Raw genomic sequence first — 18,249 nt, 5'->3', positions numbered from 1 at the left:
CAGAGGCATTAAAAAGTTTTTCACAACAGATGAAGAAAGGGCCAACAGTTTCCCTATTTATCTTGCAAAGAATGCATATATCATGGGACAATTTTCATGACTTGTGCCTTTTGTGGAACATTTACAGGTATTGATCTTTATAACTTCATGGTGTACTGTATTGCCTTTTGGCAGTAGCTCTCTAGGTGGAACTAGACCCAGTCATCTAAATCCAAGAAAAGCATGGAGTTCAAGGTGTTATCAACAAGAATTTTAAATGAAAAGGAAAACAAAAAAGAATAAAAAGACTGTTGACTGCCCAAACTCTGCTCAAAACCAGATAGATTTGATTAATGGAGACGTCTAGAAGGGAGTTTAAGAAAGAAATAGAATTTTGATAGTTGCAGTCTAGAAAATCCTAGAAAATCAGGGATTGGAGATGTATTCAGGAATCAGGATGGCTTTTCTGGAGCACTTGGTTTTTGTAGAGATAATGGGCTGACTGGGCCTTAGTTTCTTTGTTTTTTCTTTATGTTTATGACTTGTGTTAATAGGTAGTGGGCCTTAGTTATGGACCTGTTTTCTTGTTTTTTATTGCTGTCTTTAGTGATAGATGCCCTACTAAGGGCACTGAGGCACTCATGTAATTGTCCTTATTTTTTACAACAAAAGAATAAAAGAGATCATTGGGGGCTGAAGAGGGGTCTTAGAACAACTCTCTCTTCTTCCTTTTCTTCCATCTTCTTCCTCCGTCACTTCTCTCTCTTCAATCTCCTTTTCTCCTATTTCTTTTCTTTTAGTTCAGATTATTGCAGGTGTGCTTTACAACTTTTTTAGCAACTCAATTAGAGCTGAACTACTGGCATCTCTTCAAGGCCTTAGACTGGCAAGAACATCAGATTTCTGGGAGCTAATTATATAAGGTGATCAAGTATAATTTTTGCTTGGCTGTCAGGCACTGGAGAGGGACCTTGGAGGCTTAGAAACATGATTAGAGAAGCAAGATCTCTAAATTTTCTGATCATAAAATGAAAAAAAAAGAAAAGAAAAGCAAGATCTCTAGTTTCAGGCTCACATATTTGGCTACCCACATCCGCTAACTCAGGTGCAGATTCTTTGGCTAGAAAAGATGCCAGTAGACAGTCCCTGGTTTGGGGCACCCTCTGACCTGAGCTTGAACGCCTGTATAACATGCAGGGGAGCAGCAAAGGGCTTGCTCCATTTGACCAGATTGTACTCATTGTATTGATACTATATATAATATATTTACTATATTTTCTGTCTTGCAATCAATTTATTGTAATGAATAAACAAGAAAAAGAAATTACATCTAGGGTTTCATAATCTCTAAGAAATCAAAGCCCCCATAGGGGCATGCAGGAATATTCATAAACAGAGGAATGTAGTGGCATTTTTCAGAATTGGTGTAGAGCCCAGGAGTCTAATGCAAAGGAGGGGGTGTCGCCACGCAGATCCATGTTCCATAAAGATCCTAATCCATACAAAAGGATTGAACCATTGACTTCAAAGGGTAAACCCAGTATTGCATGGATTCTCCTAAATGATTGATGTGTCCATGTCAGACACGAATCAGAGTCCACCACTTCAAAGATTCCTCAGGACACTTCTATGTAACATTTCCTCTTTATTTCCTAGTTTATGTGGCATAAATAAACAGCTAATGTACAATTACACAATATAAATGCCATGTCTCATATTAAAAATTACTTGGTAACAAAGGCAACATTTTAAATCCCTTTTCTACAGTTAGAATTCAAAAATATGAACTACTTTAATAATATATACTTTTCCATAAACATGTCCGCAAGTCCATGTTTCTCATTTTTTCAAGACAGACTCTTGGATACATGTTGAATTCCCAACTCCAGTGTCCATGTCTATTCAACAACGAGCAAACCAAGGTAATCGTCCTTGCAGATCACACATCTCACCCAGTTTGCCTCCAAACCATAAATAATTATGACTAGGAGCAAGGACCATCAGCACATGAATAGGGATCATATGTAATGGACGAAGGGCATGTTCATTAGTCTGCTTTTGGATAGAAATCCCACTCTCAAACAGTACCCAAGACATACTACTAAATAGCACAAACAAATCCACCAAGGCATTGATATACCCTGAGCTTCAAAGAGTATCAATGTCAAGGCACAAACAAATCAACCAGCCGCCATCGACATACTACTAAATAACACTGATTTACTTCTCCATCCTATACCCTATCTCTTTTTTAAATGAAATTATTTTCACTGGAATTTGTAATATCATTTCACAACCGTTGCCACCAATGTCATCTAGATAACAAACACCATCATCTTGGTAATGCCCGTTCAACCCAATTCAATGTAAGGACAAGAACAAAAGCATGAATCACCCTCATTGTTGAGGCTCCTTCGGTCCCTAAACATCTGAATAAGCTTCTTACCTACCACAATCTTCCCCTCAAGCTCTTATAAGAAGCACATCTATCACATTTTCCATGGCTCATGTCTATTCAACAAGTAGAGTGATGTTGGATCCAGTTAATAAAAAATATAGCCATTTTTTAAATAACTTTCGTAATCATATTTTACAAAAATAGATTGTTGAATGATACAGGATGGACTAGAAAGGAATTTCATGTGGATTATCAAAATTTACTTGAACTGAATAGTTCTTTTTTACATATTGTATACAAAATATTCCTATTGAATGCTTATACAAGTGGGAAATGGTCATATTCATGGAAAAGCTTGTACAAGTGGGAAGACTATCTAAGGCGAAGAAACGGTCCAATGCAAGTTGAGTGGTCTACAAGACCTAGAGACAGACCAAAAAGGACATGGGTTGAAGGCTTCAAGTAATGAAAAATGCTTTTTTTTTCCTGATAAATAATGAGAAATGATTTGAAGCTCCATAGTTTACAGAGACCACCATGCTAGAAATGCATCAATCCCCCAGCTTTGGTGTTCCAAAAAAAAACACAGTTCCCAGTTACTCCATCTCTTGCGAGAGCATCAGCTAAAGTTTTGGCTGATCAAGGTATCCACTTGAACAAGCAGTTCAAATTGTCAGGCCTTCAAGAGATCATGATGCCAACAATAAAGCTACTTGATCGCCAGATGGAATGCCCAAGAGCCTCCATTTTTCTTCTCCATCCAGCATATCACCAATCTGCAGTCCCCTCGTACAATCAGGGTTGATCACCTCAGCAAGCAGGCTATTGCCAGGCCTTCAAGGAGTTATGAATCTCAGCTGTCAAGTAATTACCAACACTTCTCAGTCCTGTGAAGCTCTCAAAGATGTTGCCATTATGATCTCTTACTTCATTCCATATTCCTAAGGGCACTGGATTGCCAAGAGAGCACCCATTACAGTTTAATTTTAATCTCCCAATCTCCAGAGCTTTCCAAATGGTAGTGACACAATTTTTCTTTAGGCAAAACTTGGCATGGAAGCCCATCCCTTTAGAATATCATCCATCTATAGAGCTTCAAATTCTTTTCTTGTGAACATCCAGTGAGCTGTCTTCATCATGCAATTCTCTATTATGGTGTCTTCCTCTTTAGCTTTATTGTCAAAGATTCTTGATTTATGCAACTATTCTTATATATAAGCACTTTCGTATGCCGAAAAAAAGAACCAAGAACTGTGGAAAATCACAAAATTCATGCACATCAATAAGAATACACCATATCAACAACAAAAATCTCCCAGAAACTAGGCATTTGATTTGGGTTTGGAACTATCCGTGAGAATATACATTAAACATTAATGTTTTAGAAAGGAATCGGACAAAAATTATTGTTAAACCCTTTTCCAAAACCTTTTACTAGACTAATAATGACTAATTCCGGAGAAAACAATCATACTTGTACACAACATCAAGTGTATTGCGTATATCCCAGCAGTATATATAAGGATCCTGCAAGGAATTCAAAAACAAGTCAACAGAAATTTATGAGATAAAATATGCACAGCGGAACACATCAACCATCCATCCACGCAAACAGGATTACTCAGAAGAAAATGAAAATGATAATAAGTAGTTCTGTGTAGACATCACAAGGATAAGGTACTGGGGCAGTAAAATCTAGGATGAAGAAAAAAGTGTTAATCGATTGATAGTCAGATGATACAGTGCATTGTAATCTTGGATTAAATCAGTGAATATCAGATACTCAAAATATGTCGGTAATCACTGCCATCAAATTTCAACCTTCCTTGCCCACTTAGCAAATCCATACATTTTGATCCTGTCAGTTCTTTATAATCATATTGATGACCATTCAAAGAGGTACAGATACTTGGATATCTGCCAATGTAAAAGGGCTTGGAGAACTTTAGCCTCAAGATTGGCCCATGGATTCTCCTGTTCAAAATAGGGTATCTTTTTTTTTTTTAAATAACGCCTCCGTCTTACCTATCTAATTTATTTACCTCCTGTTTTTTCCCTTTGAACATCTTGCTATCTCATCTTCTTTACAACAAATTTTCATTTTCAACATAAGGAAAAGTTCTTAAGCAAGACTAACTGAATGAGGAGGTGTGAAGCCCAAGCTCTGATGGAGAGGCTCCCTTTCCTATACATCCTTGCAGAAAACAGGGAAGCAAAAATAATTGATTCATGTGAACTGAAGAAGGAGGTTGTCTTGTTTCCCGGTTCTCAACTCTAAGGAGTCTGAGTGATTAGGGAATAGAGGAGATTGTGTCTTACCTATCTAATTTATTACCTCCTGTTTATGCCCTTTGAACATCTTGCCATCTCATCTTTTCAACAAATTTTCATTTTCAACATAAAAAAAAGGTCTTAAGCAAGACTAACTGAATGAGGCGGCGTCCCAAGCTCTGATGGAGAGGCTCCCTTCTCTATACATTCTTTCAGAAAACAGGGAAGCAAAAATAATTGATTCATATGAACTGAAGAAGGAGGTTGTCTTGTTTCCCGGTTCTCAACTCTAAGGAGTGAGTGATTAGGGAATAGAGGAGATTGTGTCTTTACTAAATCTGCTTAGCAGAACATTTCCAAATCCAGATCAAGATGATTTGAGAAGCTGGAAGTGGGAGAAATCTAAGATATTCTAGGTTAAATCTATGTACAAGCAGTTGGCTAATGATCAATTTTCAGCCTCCCCCACAAGGAAGTATGGTTATCCCATATTCCTTCCAAAGTGGCCTACTGTGGTCTGTGCTGCTTAATAAATGCCTCACTAGGAGCAATTTAATAACAAGAGAGGTAACATCCAACCAGAAGCTTGTGTACTTTGTGGGAGAGACAGAGAAACCCCCATGCATGTATTTATTCCTGCAATGTACAATGGTGAATCAGATTTGTTCCTATTTCAGTAGCTTGTTTAATCTTTCTTGGTGCTTGCCAGAAAGGTTCCCAGACCATTTGTACTACTGGAAACTGAAAGGACTAAACAAAAAAGGAAGAAAAACCATGGAGTACTATTCCTGCTGCAGTGTCGTGGTGTATTTGGAAGGAGAAGAACCAGAGAATATTTCAAAATCAAAGCTGTTCAGTGGATGAGTTAATCAAAAAGATATTGGGTTCCACTCATTCTCGGCTGGCTGCTACCTGCTATGGATCAGTTCAGCAATCTCTCCCACCAAAGCTTTTTTGGCCCTACCACTTTGTTTTTGTAGTTCAGGCAAGGCTGGAGCAGAATGAATATACTTTGTATAGTGGTAAAAAAAATATGCCTTTTAGAATGAAGAAATGACAAAAAAAAAAAATTACATCTTCAGCACAAAGGAAACCCCTTAAGAAAGAAAGAGGTTTGATGTATAAATCTTTGTATAGCATGGATGTCCAATATGTTGAATGACACAACTCTTCAAGTAAAGATAAAAGGGTAAAAAGATGAAAAGACATTTAAATTTTGATTTTTTTATCATACTTCTTTGAATGTCTTAAGTCAATGAATAGATTTGAAGATTAAAATATCTGGGCAACCATTGTTTCCACACATTGATATTATATGATAATACTATAATATTCTGATTTAAATTTTAGGGTAAAATACAAAAACCTCCCCTGAAGTTTCTGACAACCATAAAAACCTCCCCTTTTTTTTGAAAAAATTGACAAATACCTCCCCTCCGTCAATGACCAAGACGGAAAACGTTAAAATGATGATCATTTTTTCAAAATACCTATTTTACCCTTTTACGAATTAATGTGCATCTATTTTCACTAAAATACCTCATTTAACTAATCAGAAATACTGTTCACTGTCATCAACATCCCGAATACTACCTTTTACAGTTGCTTTCTGACTCTCCTCATTCCCAGTTCCCTCCCTCCCTCTTACTTCTTTTTCTCAGTTTCCTCTTCTCTTTCTATTCAGCTGCTGCAACAGCGAAAGGGTTGATAAAAGAACGCAGAGAGATCCCAATGGGAACTGGGAAGGAGAAGCAATACATGTAGCTGAGAGAGGGAGAGGGAAAATGTCGAACAAGTCTCCGATATTTCCGAAGCCGGAGCCTCAGCATTTCAGCAACTAGGGCTTGAACCCCCAAATCAATTATTTTCAGGTTATACTCTCTTTCTGTTTGTTTCTATCATTGTTCCCCCTTTTTCTTAATCTTCCTTTTCAGATCTTCCTACGATACTTAAATGCATTTATTTTCTATGTGTTTTCTGGAAAAGAAGATCTTAGAAGAAGCCCGGAAGCACAAGTGGGACAGTTTCAGATCCGTGGATGCTCTGCATTTCAAACTACAGAAGCCCATCTCAAAAGAAGACTTGAAAAAGAGCAAGAAGAAGAAGAGGTGGTGGAGAAATGCTCTCCTTTTCTGGAAATGAAAGTGGACCGATGATGCAAGGCCCAATGACGGCCAGACAGTGTCTACCGCAGGAACCGGGTTTGCAGGGGAGCAGTATCTGGGCCACTACATAACAGAGAGCATAAGCGGGTCAACCACACCATGCTGGACGAGCTGTCGTCCGACGTCGGGACCGCTCACTGGCACATTGACTCCGACATGTAAGGGGAAGGTGGAGAAACCTTATCTCAGCCTGAGAGAGCTCAATATAGAGCAGCAGCAACCACACCATCGGTTATCAACGTCAGCCATGCCTATCTACTTGGTCACTTAGCCTCTTAACCGAATACTGATTACTGGTTGGGCGCTGGGGCCAGGAGGGGGATTTTCATTTTGGGTTACTGTAGCAACTGAACTCCTGGTTTGACTTGGTTCACTTGTCTCTTTTGTTTCATGGTAGTTGTAGACAGCAGGTGGAGTCAAGTTGGGAGTTGCAGCTGCTGCCACGTCGGCAGCAGCAACTGCAACTATGGCAGGATCTAAATGGTGAATTTAATGATGCTAGCAAGTAGCATTAACAGTGTAATTGACAAAAGGGTAAATATGTAAGTATACATGCCTTCCGTCTTGGTCATTGACGGAAGAGAGGTATTTGTCAATTTTTTTAGAAATAGAAGGGTGTTTTTTGAGGTTTTTATAATTGTCAGAAACTTTAGGGGAGGTTTTTGTATTTTACCTTAAATTTTATGGTCTGGATGTGAAGCCAAGGAATGTATCGACATTATATAGTAAAGACAAGTTTTTCCAGGAGTAGTACAACAAAATAAAACATCTGACATCACTGAACTCCCATTAACCAATTTGATGGTGCAAAATGTGTGACCATATATGTAATGTATGTTGCTAAACTATAACGTCATACAATCTTTCCTCCTAAAAAAGCATTCTGCTACATGCACTATTACTAATTATCCTCACCACCATCAACATCCTTGTTGTCATCACTATCATGATCTTGGTTAACTATTAATAATTAATTATCATCATCACCATTACTATTATTATAGAAAAATGAAATTAAGAAAACACTTTTTCATCAGTAACCATGAAAATCTTGTATTAAAAGATGATAAATGAAAAAAAAAACCTATTGTATCCTGAAAAAGGATAGAGACAAGTGAACGGAATTAAGACAAACATGGTGCTTTGAACTTTTCTTTATTGGTAACAAGGAACTTATTCATTGAGATAAAAGAATATTATGTACACATATTACAGTTAGTAGATGCTAGGCTAGCCCTTGCTAGTTGTTGCTCTATTTATCCATAATGATGCTGTAAGCTTTACCTTTCGACCTCCAGTATATAAATAGTTTCCATCTTTTGAGAATTGAACCTGAAGAAAAGACATGATAAATAGTGTGTTTATTCCAGAAAAAAAAACTCTCCCCAATTATTTTTCTCAAAATCAAATAATTGGCAATATAATCACACTTACATGTGTAACCCCACCTTCTTGGCCATGCAAGATATATAAAAGTTCCATATTATCTTCACTATAGATTGCAGTAGTCTGGCTGTAAGAACCTGTTGCAAGCATCCCAGTATGAGCAGGGCAAAAGGAAATTGCTGAAATAATACCTGCATGCAAAACAAAATCCACATCTTAGTAATTCTCCTGATTAAAAATGAGAATTCGATGCGCACTCTATCTAATCAAGCATGTGATAAAGCAGTCAATAGATATAATTGAAAATTTGTTATGTTATATAGCAGTCTGTCAGCACAACACTTTCATGCAACAGAAACAGAAGCACAAAAGTTCAGTATAAAAAGAGAGGTCCCAATGATAGTCCTCCTGTCCTTTAAAAAATTGTTCATGCCATATCTCTTAAATCAGTGTTTGTGATCATCTAACAGAAAGGATGTTATTCTCATAGTTAAAAGTTCTGTGTTGTTGAATCATGAGATGAATGCAACAAATTGCTTCAAATCTTAAGGGATATGCAATGGTTTCAGTGATCACATTGATTTTTTTATTTATTAGTAAAGTAAAGCATTTTTATTAATAAAAATGAGTACAAGAAACAAGCCGATTGCACTAGCAAAAATAAGCAGGTGCAGCAGAAGCCCATTATATGGAAATCCCTTATATACTAGATATTTATAAAATAAAGTCAACATACATAAGTATGGCTGCAAGACAACTGGATCTTGATCACATCTCCCCTAGCTAGGTTGTCAGAAATTAAATGCAGTTGAGACTTGGGAACTTGAGTGGGTGCCATTAAACTACAATGACTGCCCAAACATGATAAGAGGAACTTTAACAAAAATCTAGAGATAAATTTGGGAATTAAAAATAAAAAGTTAAGGCAAGTAACTTGGTCAAGAATAACTTGTAAAAACCAATGATCCACTCTGCAAGTAACTTGATAGCATATGGGACTAATATGCCCTTCCTCATCATACTCTATCTGGTTTAAGTCTTGGACTTGCTACTAACCCAGAAGACAGTATCTGTATTAAGAACAAAATCACAATGGGAGATTCTCAGTCAAATCAGCATGGAATGTAGGCAGGTAAAGCTCTAGCTAGGATGGTTTGGATTCTAAATGTTTTGCTCCACAGATTTATGACTATAAGCAAGCGATATTGAATAGAGCATATCCAAAGGAATCAGGAAGCAACATATCCAAAAAATGAGTTGGCAGAGATGTGAATTCTGAGAATGATGAGTGAGAAAAATAGAAAAAAAATAAGATTAGACCATTAGAAACAATCATATTCATGGAAATCTAGGAGTAACCCTGATAAGTGGTAAGACGAGGAAAAGTAGACTAAGATGATCTGTTCAGGTGCATAAAAGACCATCTATAACACCAGTAAGAAGAAGTGATCTATTGCAAGTAGAAGGGTCTAGAAGAGCTAAGGACAGACCGATAAGGACATGGATCAAAGTAGTGAGGAATTATCTGAGGGCCCATAATTTAACAATAGACATGGTTTTGCATAATACATAGAACAGAACTAATGCAGCTAACCCCATATAGTTGGAAGTTGGAACAAGGATTTATTGAGTTGAGTTGAGGCTCTTGTAAAATTGAAATGATAGACAATCCATTTCTCTATTATTCAACATCTTTAATCTTGTAAGAAATAAGGAAGCCTTAATTAGTGAGCTGGCCATGGCTTCTCAGCAGGGATGAAGTTGGGCTCTGGGCTTGGGATGGAGGTTGATTGATTGGGAGATGAATAAGATGGCAGAGACGTTGGAGAGGTTAGAACATGTGCAAGTGCATGGAAAGCAGACAGATCACAGGATTTAGGTTTAGGGACCAATCTAACCACTTCACTGTAAGATTTCTTGGCCAGAAATTGATTCTTTCTCATGTCTCAGCCTTACCTAGGATAGGTGTTTGAAAAATTGTAGTTCCATGTAGGGCATCTTTCTTGGCCAGGACAATCTGATGCCTGACTAGACAAGCTGATAGGAGAGGAGATGGGTAATCATCTTTTCATCCATTGTAATTATAGTAGACAGGTGTAGCTGTCCTTGGAAATTTTTGGAATGAGTTGGCGCTTCCTGGAATCTGCTGGACAGGATAAAGGGATGGTCAGTACCGAGTTTGAGTAAGAGAGGCAAGCTGGTCTGGAGGGTGGTAATCTAGGTATTGTGGAAGGAAAGAAATGGGAGAATTTTTGAAAACAAGGCGGCTTCAGTTTAAGTGGTTGTAAGGAGAGTGAAAGGTGCTGCAATTTTTTTTATGAGTAATAGTAAATTTTATTAATTCATAACCTGATTTAGAAGTGTAATTTTGTACAACAACCCATGGAGAGGCACGAGCTGCAGCCCCTCCTAGAAGCTTACAAGTACACTAAAATAAATTACAGAAATCACAGTTGAGCCCAAAACATTTCCCTATTTACCCCTTGTTTGGCTAACACATCAGCCATAGCATTTGCTGATCTCCCCACCAATTGTATTCCATCTGGTGCTACAAGAATGAAATTAGGTGCTGTGATTTCCTGGATAGGGATTCACACAATTTTTAGTAGAGTACATAATCAAAGTTTTTTTATTCCTTGTATAGATATAACCTCTTGTAAATCTTTGTCGTTCTTTTCCCATCAGCTTCTCACTGGGGAGCTTGATGTAATTTCTGGTGAAGTAATAGCAATACACTTATTCAAACAAAAAAAAAAAAAAGATCTGCATCAGAAGGTACATACAAAGTTCTAATTACTACAAATCTTTACAAATATGTTATAACATTTGTATGAAAATAATGCAATGCAATTATCCTCTTATAACATTTGTATGAAACTAATGCAATGCAATTATCTTTACAAAGGTAACTAAAACTGCAGTTTTTTTCTTTATTTTTAGGTACCAAACTGAAGTAACTTGTGACTACCTCTCTGCCCATCTTTATTTCCTTTAAGTGTGGAATACTGTTCAAAATCTCGACCAGGGCGATGTATGTCAAATATTCTAATAGATCTGTCGTATCCAGCAAATAGTCTACAGAGAAATATGTATAAGAACTCTCAAAAGGAAAAGAGGAAAAGACAAAGAAAAGTAAGATGTGTCATCAGATCACAAGCATCAAGAGACACAAAAATTTGCATAAGTACTAATGTGAAATCTGTTAGAAAGTGTATGCCCTTATCTCCAATCATATTGATGTACATTATGTCATTTATTGTAAATAAATAAAGTGCATAATTGATTCGTGTTATTATGGTGTGTTTCTATATTATACCCTTAAACTGGACACTTATGAGACTTGTGTTAATTTAGAATCTTCATAGTCGTTGGATAGATCTAGGGAGATTTATCCTACCAAGGCTGACACTGATGTGCCGCCATGTTGGTTGGGGTGGTTTGTCTCAACTGCTAGGGTGAGACCTGAGGTACATGCAGTGTGGGTTTTCTTGAAACCCTGAACCGGACTAAATTCCAGTATTGCCCTGGACCTTGGAGGTAGATGGACAAAACTGAAATGTTACACCTAACCCCTAGACTCGATTATGGTACTGCACTAGGTGTCGGATTGGATTGTCTTTGATATGCCAATCGTGAGATCCTTAGAGAAGGTCAAAACCCGGGTATGTTATGATAGTCCGAGAATTCATGTGAGTGGGTGATCATAGTGACAGGATCAGCCCGATTGTCAGACAAAGTGAATGATCAGGGAATGCACTCTCTCTGATGGAAACCTAAACTACCGGCAGTGGATTTCAAATGTGTTTGAAATTTGGTTTTGCAAAATATATTTATATAAAGATATACTTATATATTATGGTTTCAAGTTGTTTGCAAAAAGGTTTTAATTCCCGGGATCCACGTAAGTAGAGAGTGCAGCACTGTACCTTGCAGTCAAGGGAGAGGTCCTCTCTTGTCAGGCAGTGTTTGATCATTAAGGGCTGAGAGGTTAAGTGTAAGACCATTAAGGGTTATACATGATGAGTTGATCTTGCATCTGCCCACAGTCTTGGGCCTTCATAAGATAGTTGGACCCAATGACCATTTAGTGTAAATGTTGGGCCCATTAAGAGCCTATGGTCATGGACTCAAGGGTTAACTGTGTCCTACGATGAATTCGGCCAGGCCTTGTAACTAAGGTTGGGCTGAACCCATGTGGCTGATGTGTAGATCGATGATAGAGTCCCACGCCATACAAAGAAAGCCAAGCTAGCCAGCATTAAAAGGAAGTGAATATGAAAGCTTAATGGGCCTAAAGCCCATTTCGAATTGGGTTAATTGGATTAATTAATTAGGGGCGAATATGGGTATGGATCAACAGATTAGGATAAGATGATAACTCTTATCCACTTAAAGAATCCATATCCAAATAAGATTTGGATCAAGAAACTTCTAATATGATTAGGAGTAGCTAATCTTGATTTGCAGATAAGATAAGGGGTTATCCTTATCACTTAAAGAGTTCAGATCCAAATAAAGATTTGGATCAAGAAACTCATAATCAAATTAGGAGATTATCTCTTTAAGGGTTATATAAAGAGCAAGGTGGACCTGAAAAGATGAACACAGTTTGACTATTTCTACCTTTAGTTCTCTCTCCCTGCTCTTGTTGTCCTACCCTGTTCGATCTCCATTTCTTGGAACTGATCAAGATTTGATCTTGATATTTTTTCTTGCTAGAAGAAACAATTATGAAGTTGTGCTTACTACCCCATTCAATTATTGTTGAAGAATCAGAGGTTCTTGATGAAGAACTACTTGCTGATCCTGCATCATCCTAAGTTGTGTCATCTTCAGTGGAGGGAGGATTTGATACTCTTTGAGCATGAACACCTGTGTTGGGAGGAGCATTTTTGTGTGGATTCCATATCAGGTATACCTCTCCCTAATCTTGGTTTCAGATTTGGTCTAGTTTGGTTACAAGAACGAACCTTGAAAATGCAGTTTTCTAAATTGGGAATACAATTCCCGGATGGAAGAAAAGAAATTTTTGAAATTTCGCCCAACCTTCCTACAGAGTTCGACCATCCATATGATGGATATCCCATCCCTTCAAAATCTTGCTATAAATATTCATCAAAAAGTATCTAAATTATAAACTAAGGAGTGGAGAATGCATAAGTACAATGTAAACAATATAAAGTTTTGTGTTCCCATGTACAAGAGTCAGCACAAAAGCCACCAAAACATGTTCCATGACCACTATGACCATCATGATTCTTCAGCATAAATATCAAGGTGCTTAAGAGAGGCTGATCTAGAAGATCCCAATTCCCAATATCTATCTCCTGCCACAGGGTTCTCAGCATGAAGAAATACATGGCAAGTGGTCTATCTCCCTGTTTTGTATAAATCACTTGATTCCTTAACTGATAGGCTCTAACTACATTTTGTTTCTGGGAATAGGTTTCAGTCACTCCATCCCAAATTTCCTTTGCAGTATGTTGAGTGGGCTGATTTATGTTTAGTTTGTTTTCTTTTAAATTAAGAAGTTGTTGAGCCTTGGGCCCATTAGTCTTTTATTTTTAAAAGAATTGTAAGTACTTAGTTGAGTTGCCGCCCTACTAGGGGCATCTTTGTAATATCCCATATTTAAGTTAATTATAAATAGAATGAGGGGCTGGCGGCTAGAGTTATGCATCACTATCCTAGTCGACCTTCTTCTCCTTTTCTTCCCTTTCCTCTATCTATTGCTGAAACCCCCAACTTTCTCCTCTTCCTTTCACAAGAAGCTTGGCCGAAATCAGCACCTAAGGCTTTCTACTTGGTATCAGAGCAGGTTGAAGGTTCTTGAAGAGATTCACTCCTATAACCCTAGATCGGTCGATTGCATGGAGATTTAAGAGGCTGACCGAAGCTCTCAGGTAAGCCCAGTTTTTGGATTTTCTTGATGGATCTATATGCCCTGTAGCTTGTCTAGGGTTTTTCATTAGAATCAGGAAAAACTGGAGAAAGGGGAAGAGTCCTGATTTTGTTGGACTCTTCAATTTTGACCTAGGTAGTGGCGCCCTAATTTTTTAGGGTTCCTCTGGGTTTTTTGTAAGGGGCGATTCATGTTCCATGTGGTTCGGAGGCTTCTAGAGAGGGACACAGAGATAGGGTCTAAGACACCAAAGGAGTGTCGTTGGTTCCAGAAGGTATTATGTTTGTTCTTGTTGCATTTTTTGGTTGTTTTTATACCTCTTTTGAGACACATGGAGGGACACAGAGTTGAATATAAGCCCGGGAATGAAATGGAACCAGTGGGAGGAGGTGCTGGAGACCCCTTCGGAGCTGGGACCATTACTACAATTAGGTTGGATGGTACAAACTACTTGGAATGGTCCCAATCTGCAAAGATGGCCATTGAGGCTCGTGGAAAATTGGGGTATATTACTGGTGAAGAGGTGAAACCCGAAACTGGCAACTCCCAGTGGGTGCAGGAAAATTATATAGTAATGACATGGTTGTGTAATTCTATGTTGCCACATATAAGTAAAAATTTTTTATGGGCAAACACTGCTAAGGAGATATGGCACGGGGTTGCAGAAACCTATTCACAAAGGGAGAATGTTGCTAGGGCTTATCAACTGAGAAATCAAATTATTGCCACAAGGCAGGGAGATAGATCTGTTGCAACCTATTTTTCAATCCTTAAGACCCTGTCGCAGGAGATCGACCATCTAGAGACCTTTGCCAAGCAAACCACCAAGGATGCAGCTACCTATCAAAGATATTTAGAGAAGTATAGGGTGTTCGAATTCCCTGCTGGCCTTCACCCCGAGTATGACATTGCATGACAGCATCTTTCCAGGGACAGTGCCACTCTCTCCCAAGCATATGCCTTTGTGTCAGGAGAGGAGTGCAGGAATGATGTAATGATGAAAAATCTCAGTTCTGATCCGTCTGCTATGGTAAGTGTTGTGAAATCTAAACAGAATGGCACTGAAAACAAAAAGGAAGACAAAAGGGACTTGGTCTGTGACTACTATAAGAAGCCTAAGCATACAAGAGACACTTGTTGGAATCTTCACCCACATCTTGTGCCGACCAGATTGAAGAATAAGAAAGGAAATGCGCACATGGTAGTTACCGCTGATACTCCGCTCCCCCCTACTACAGCTGCTTTGGAGTCTGTTGCAGCTACTGCAGTAAGGGCCGAGCTTGAGAGGTTTGGGTTACTTCTGAACCAGAGGGATACAACTAGTTCCAGTTCAGCCGCAAGCGGACAACAAGGTACAGGTAGCACAGGTGGAGCTCACTCTACCTCCTTTGCCCACACAGGTAGTTCACATGTCACTACAAACTATGTTTCTGCTTCAGGTAAGGAGAGATCTCCTTGGATTATAGATTCTGGAGCCTCAGAGCACATGACCCATTGCTCCACTATTTTCTCCTCTTACCAGCTCTGTTCTGGCAGAGATAGGGTCTCCACAACTGATGGATCCAATGTTCCTAATGCTGGGAAGGGATCTGTCAAGATTAATGATTCCATTTGTTTACCCCTTGTCCTCCATGTTCCTAGATTGAGCACCAATTTATTATTTGTTAGTAGTTTGACTAAGAATTTGAATTGCTTAGTAATTTTTTCTCCTGAACGTTGTATTTTGTAGGATCTGGATTCAAAGAGGATGATTGGGAATGGTCGTGAAGTGAATGGAATCTACCTCATGGATCTCTCCCTCTTCACCAAAGCCATCATGTTTGCAAAGATAGTGAGTCAAAATCTGTGGGTCAGATTATGCTTTGGCACAACCGTCTGGGTCATTTATCATTTTCTTCTTTGAGTTGTTTGTTTCCAAAACTGTTTGAGTCTGTGAGTCAGTCAAGTTTGAAGTGTGAGGGTTGTGAACTTAGAAAGCATTGTAGACACTCTTTTAAACCTAATAATAAAAGATGTTCTTCTCCCTTTGATGTTATTCATTCGGATGTGTGGGGCCCTTATCATATTCCCTCTATGGGCGGCTATCGCTATTTTCTCCTGTTTGTGGATGATTTCTCTCGATATTCCTGGATTTACCTGATGAAATCACACGATGAAGTACCATCCTTGGTGAGGCAATTCCACCAGATGGTACTAACACAGTTTGGGACAAGAATAAAGATGTTCAGATCTGACAATGCTAGGAAATATTTTGAGAGACATCTTGCCTCATATCTGTTGGAGTATGGTGTTGTCCATCAGAGCAATTGCTCCTATAGTCCACAGTAGAATGGTGTTGCAGAGAAGAAGAACAGACACATCGTTGAGACGGCAAGAAACATGATGATCACAACCACAGTTCCGGTTCGTTTTTGGGGTGATGCAGTTCTCACGGTAGTATATTTGATTAATAGAGTGCCCTCTCGTGTACTCGGATTCAGGACCCCATTCAGCCTTCTTTTTCCTCAGGGGGAGATGTTTCATATTCCTCTAAGAGTGTTTGGATGTGTCTGTTTTGCAAATATTCTTGGCCCTTACCGTTCGAAGCTTGATCCCAAGGCAAAGAAATGTGTTTTCCTTGGATATGCAGAGAATCAGAAAGGGTACTGCTGCTATGATCCAGTCTCTGGGAACCGGTATGTTACTATGGATGTTACCTTTTTTGAATCTACGTACTTCTTCTCAAAAGATCCTTCTCAGGGGAGTGTTTTGGGGAAGTAAGTCAGCAGTCTATCCCTCTCCCAGTTCCAGTTCCTGTGTCTACTCCTACGCTTGACCACCACCCGATGTCACCCACCTTGCCACCTCCTTTGCGTTCCATTTCACAGCATTACTCACGGCAGAGACTTCATAAGGCGGTTGATTCCACTACAACAGAATTCACACCACTTCCTATCGATCCCTTGGAGACTCCAGATTCGGCTGATACGGATTCAGGTATTCCTCTTGATCCCACTATTTCAGTTCCCATTGATCCTACTGACACTGTTATAGATAACCTTGATCTCCCTATTGCTCTTAGAAAAGGGAAGAGAAAATGCACTGCTCATTGTATCTCACAGTACTTATCCTACAGTGGACTTTTCTCCTTCCTACCGTGCTTTTCTCTCTTCTCTTGATTCAGTATCTATACCCAAGGGAGTTAGTGAGGCTCTCTCCAACCTGAGTGGAAGGCAGCTATGCAGGAAGAGATGGAGGCTTTGATTAAGAATAAGACGTGGGAGATTGTGGACCTACCAGAAGGCAATGAGACAGTTGGATGTAGATGGGTTTACACAGTAAAGTATAAGGCAGATGGAAGTATAAAGAGGTACAAAAAAAGACTTGTTGCAAAAGGGTACACACAGACTTATGGCATTGATTATCTAGAGACATTTGCGCCAGTTGCAAAGATGACCTCTGTTCGGATACTCCTTTCTCTTGCTGCCTCATTCTCTTGGCCATTGTTTCAACTGGATGTAAAGAATGCTTTCCTAAATGGGGATCTGCAAGAAGAGGTGTATATGGATCTTCCAGCTGGTTTTTATGATAATGCTGAAAAGGGAAAGGTGTGCAAGCTGAAGAAGTCACTATATGGCTTCAAACAATCTCCCAGAGCATGGTTTGACAGATTCAGAAAGGCTCTGATTGTTTTTGGCTACACTCAAACTCAATCTGATCACACCTTGTTTGTGAAGCACAGGGGATCTTTGGTGTCAATCTTAATTGTTTATGTGGATGACATTGTTGTCACTGGGAATGATCTGAGTGAGATTGATAGTCTGAAGAGGAACTTGCATAAGGAATTTGAGATTAAGGATCTTGGAGAACTAAGATACTTCTTAGGCATTGAAGTTGCAAGATCGAAACATGGAATTTTTATCTCTCAAAGGAAGTATGTCTTGGACCTTCTCCAAGAGACAGGGAAGCTTGGAACAAAGGCATCTAGTACCCCCATTGATCAGAACCATAGAATTAGTGCATCAGAAGGTGAACCAGTGAAGGACCTTGGGAGATACCAAAGACTTGTGGGTCGGCTACTATACTTGTGTATGACAAGACCAGACATCTCCTATGCAGTAAGTGTAGTGAGTCAATACATGCATGCTCCACGAGATCAGCACTGGAAG

At 38.9% G+C, this 18,249-nt stretch overlaps 1 protein-coding gene across 3 annotated transcripts in view; it reads right to left on the bottom strand.

Moving 5' to 3' along the window:
- Positions 1-18,249, bottom strand: part of LOC148877926 (Transducin/WD40 repeat-like superfamily protein) — a 44,805-nt gene that overhangs the window by 7,215 nt on the left and 19,341 nt on the right. For all 3 annotated transcript variants that reach the window (XM_088946849.1, XM_088946856.1, XM_088946842.1), the window contains 4 exons: positions 11,168-11,274; positions 8,248-8,390; positions 8,098-8,145; positions 3,852-3,904 (listed from right to left, as the gene is read on the bottom strand). In XM_088946849.1, the coding sequence (XP_088802975.1) occupies positions 3,852-3,904; positions 8,098-8,145; positions 8,248-8,390; positions 11,168-11,274 (351 nt within the window). The remainder of the gene's footprint in view (positions 1-3,851; positions 3,905-8,097; positions 8,146-8,247; positions 8,391-11,167; positions 11,275-18,249) is intronic.

This window comes from Nelumbo lutea, chromosome 1 (genome assembly GCF_056320005.1).
Source record: "Nelumbo lutea isolate HS-2025 chromosome 1, American lotus-T2T, whole genome shotgun sequence".
NCBI classification, from domain to species: domain Eukaryota; kingdom Viridiplantae; phylum Streptophyta; class Magnoliopsida; order Proteales; family Nelumbonaceae; genus Nelumbo; species Nelumbo lutea.
This window is presented reverse-complemented; position numbering and strand designations above follow the sequence as displayed.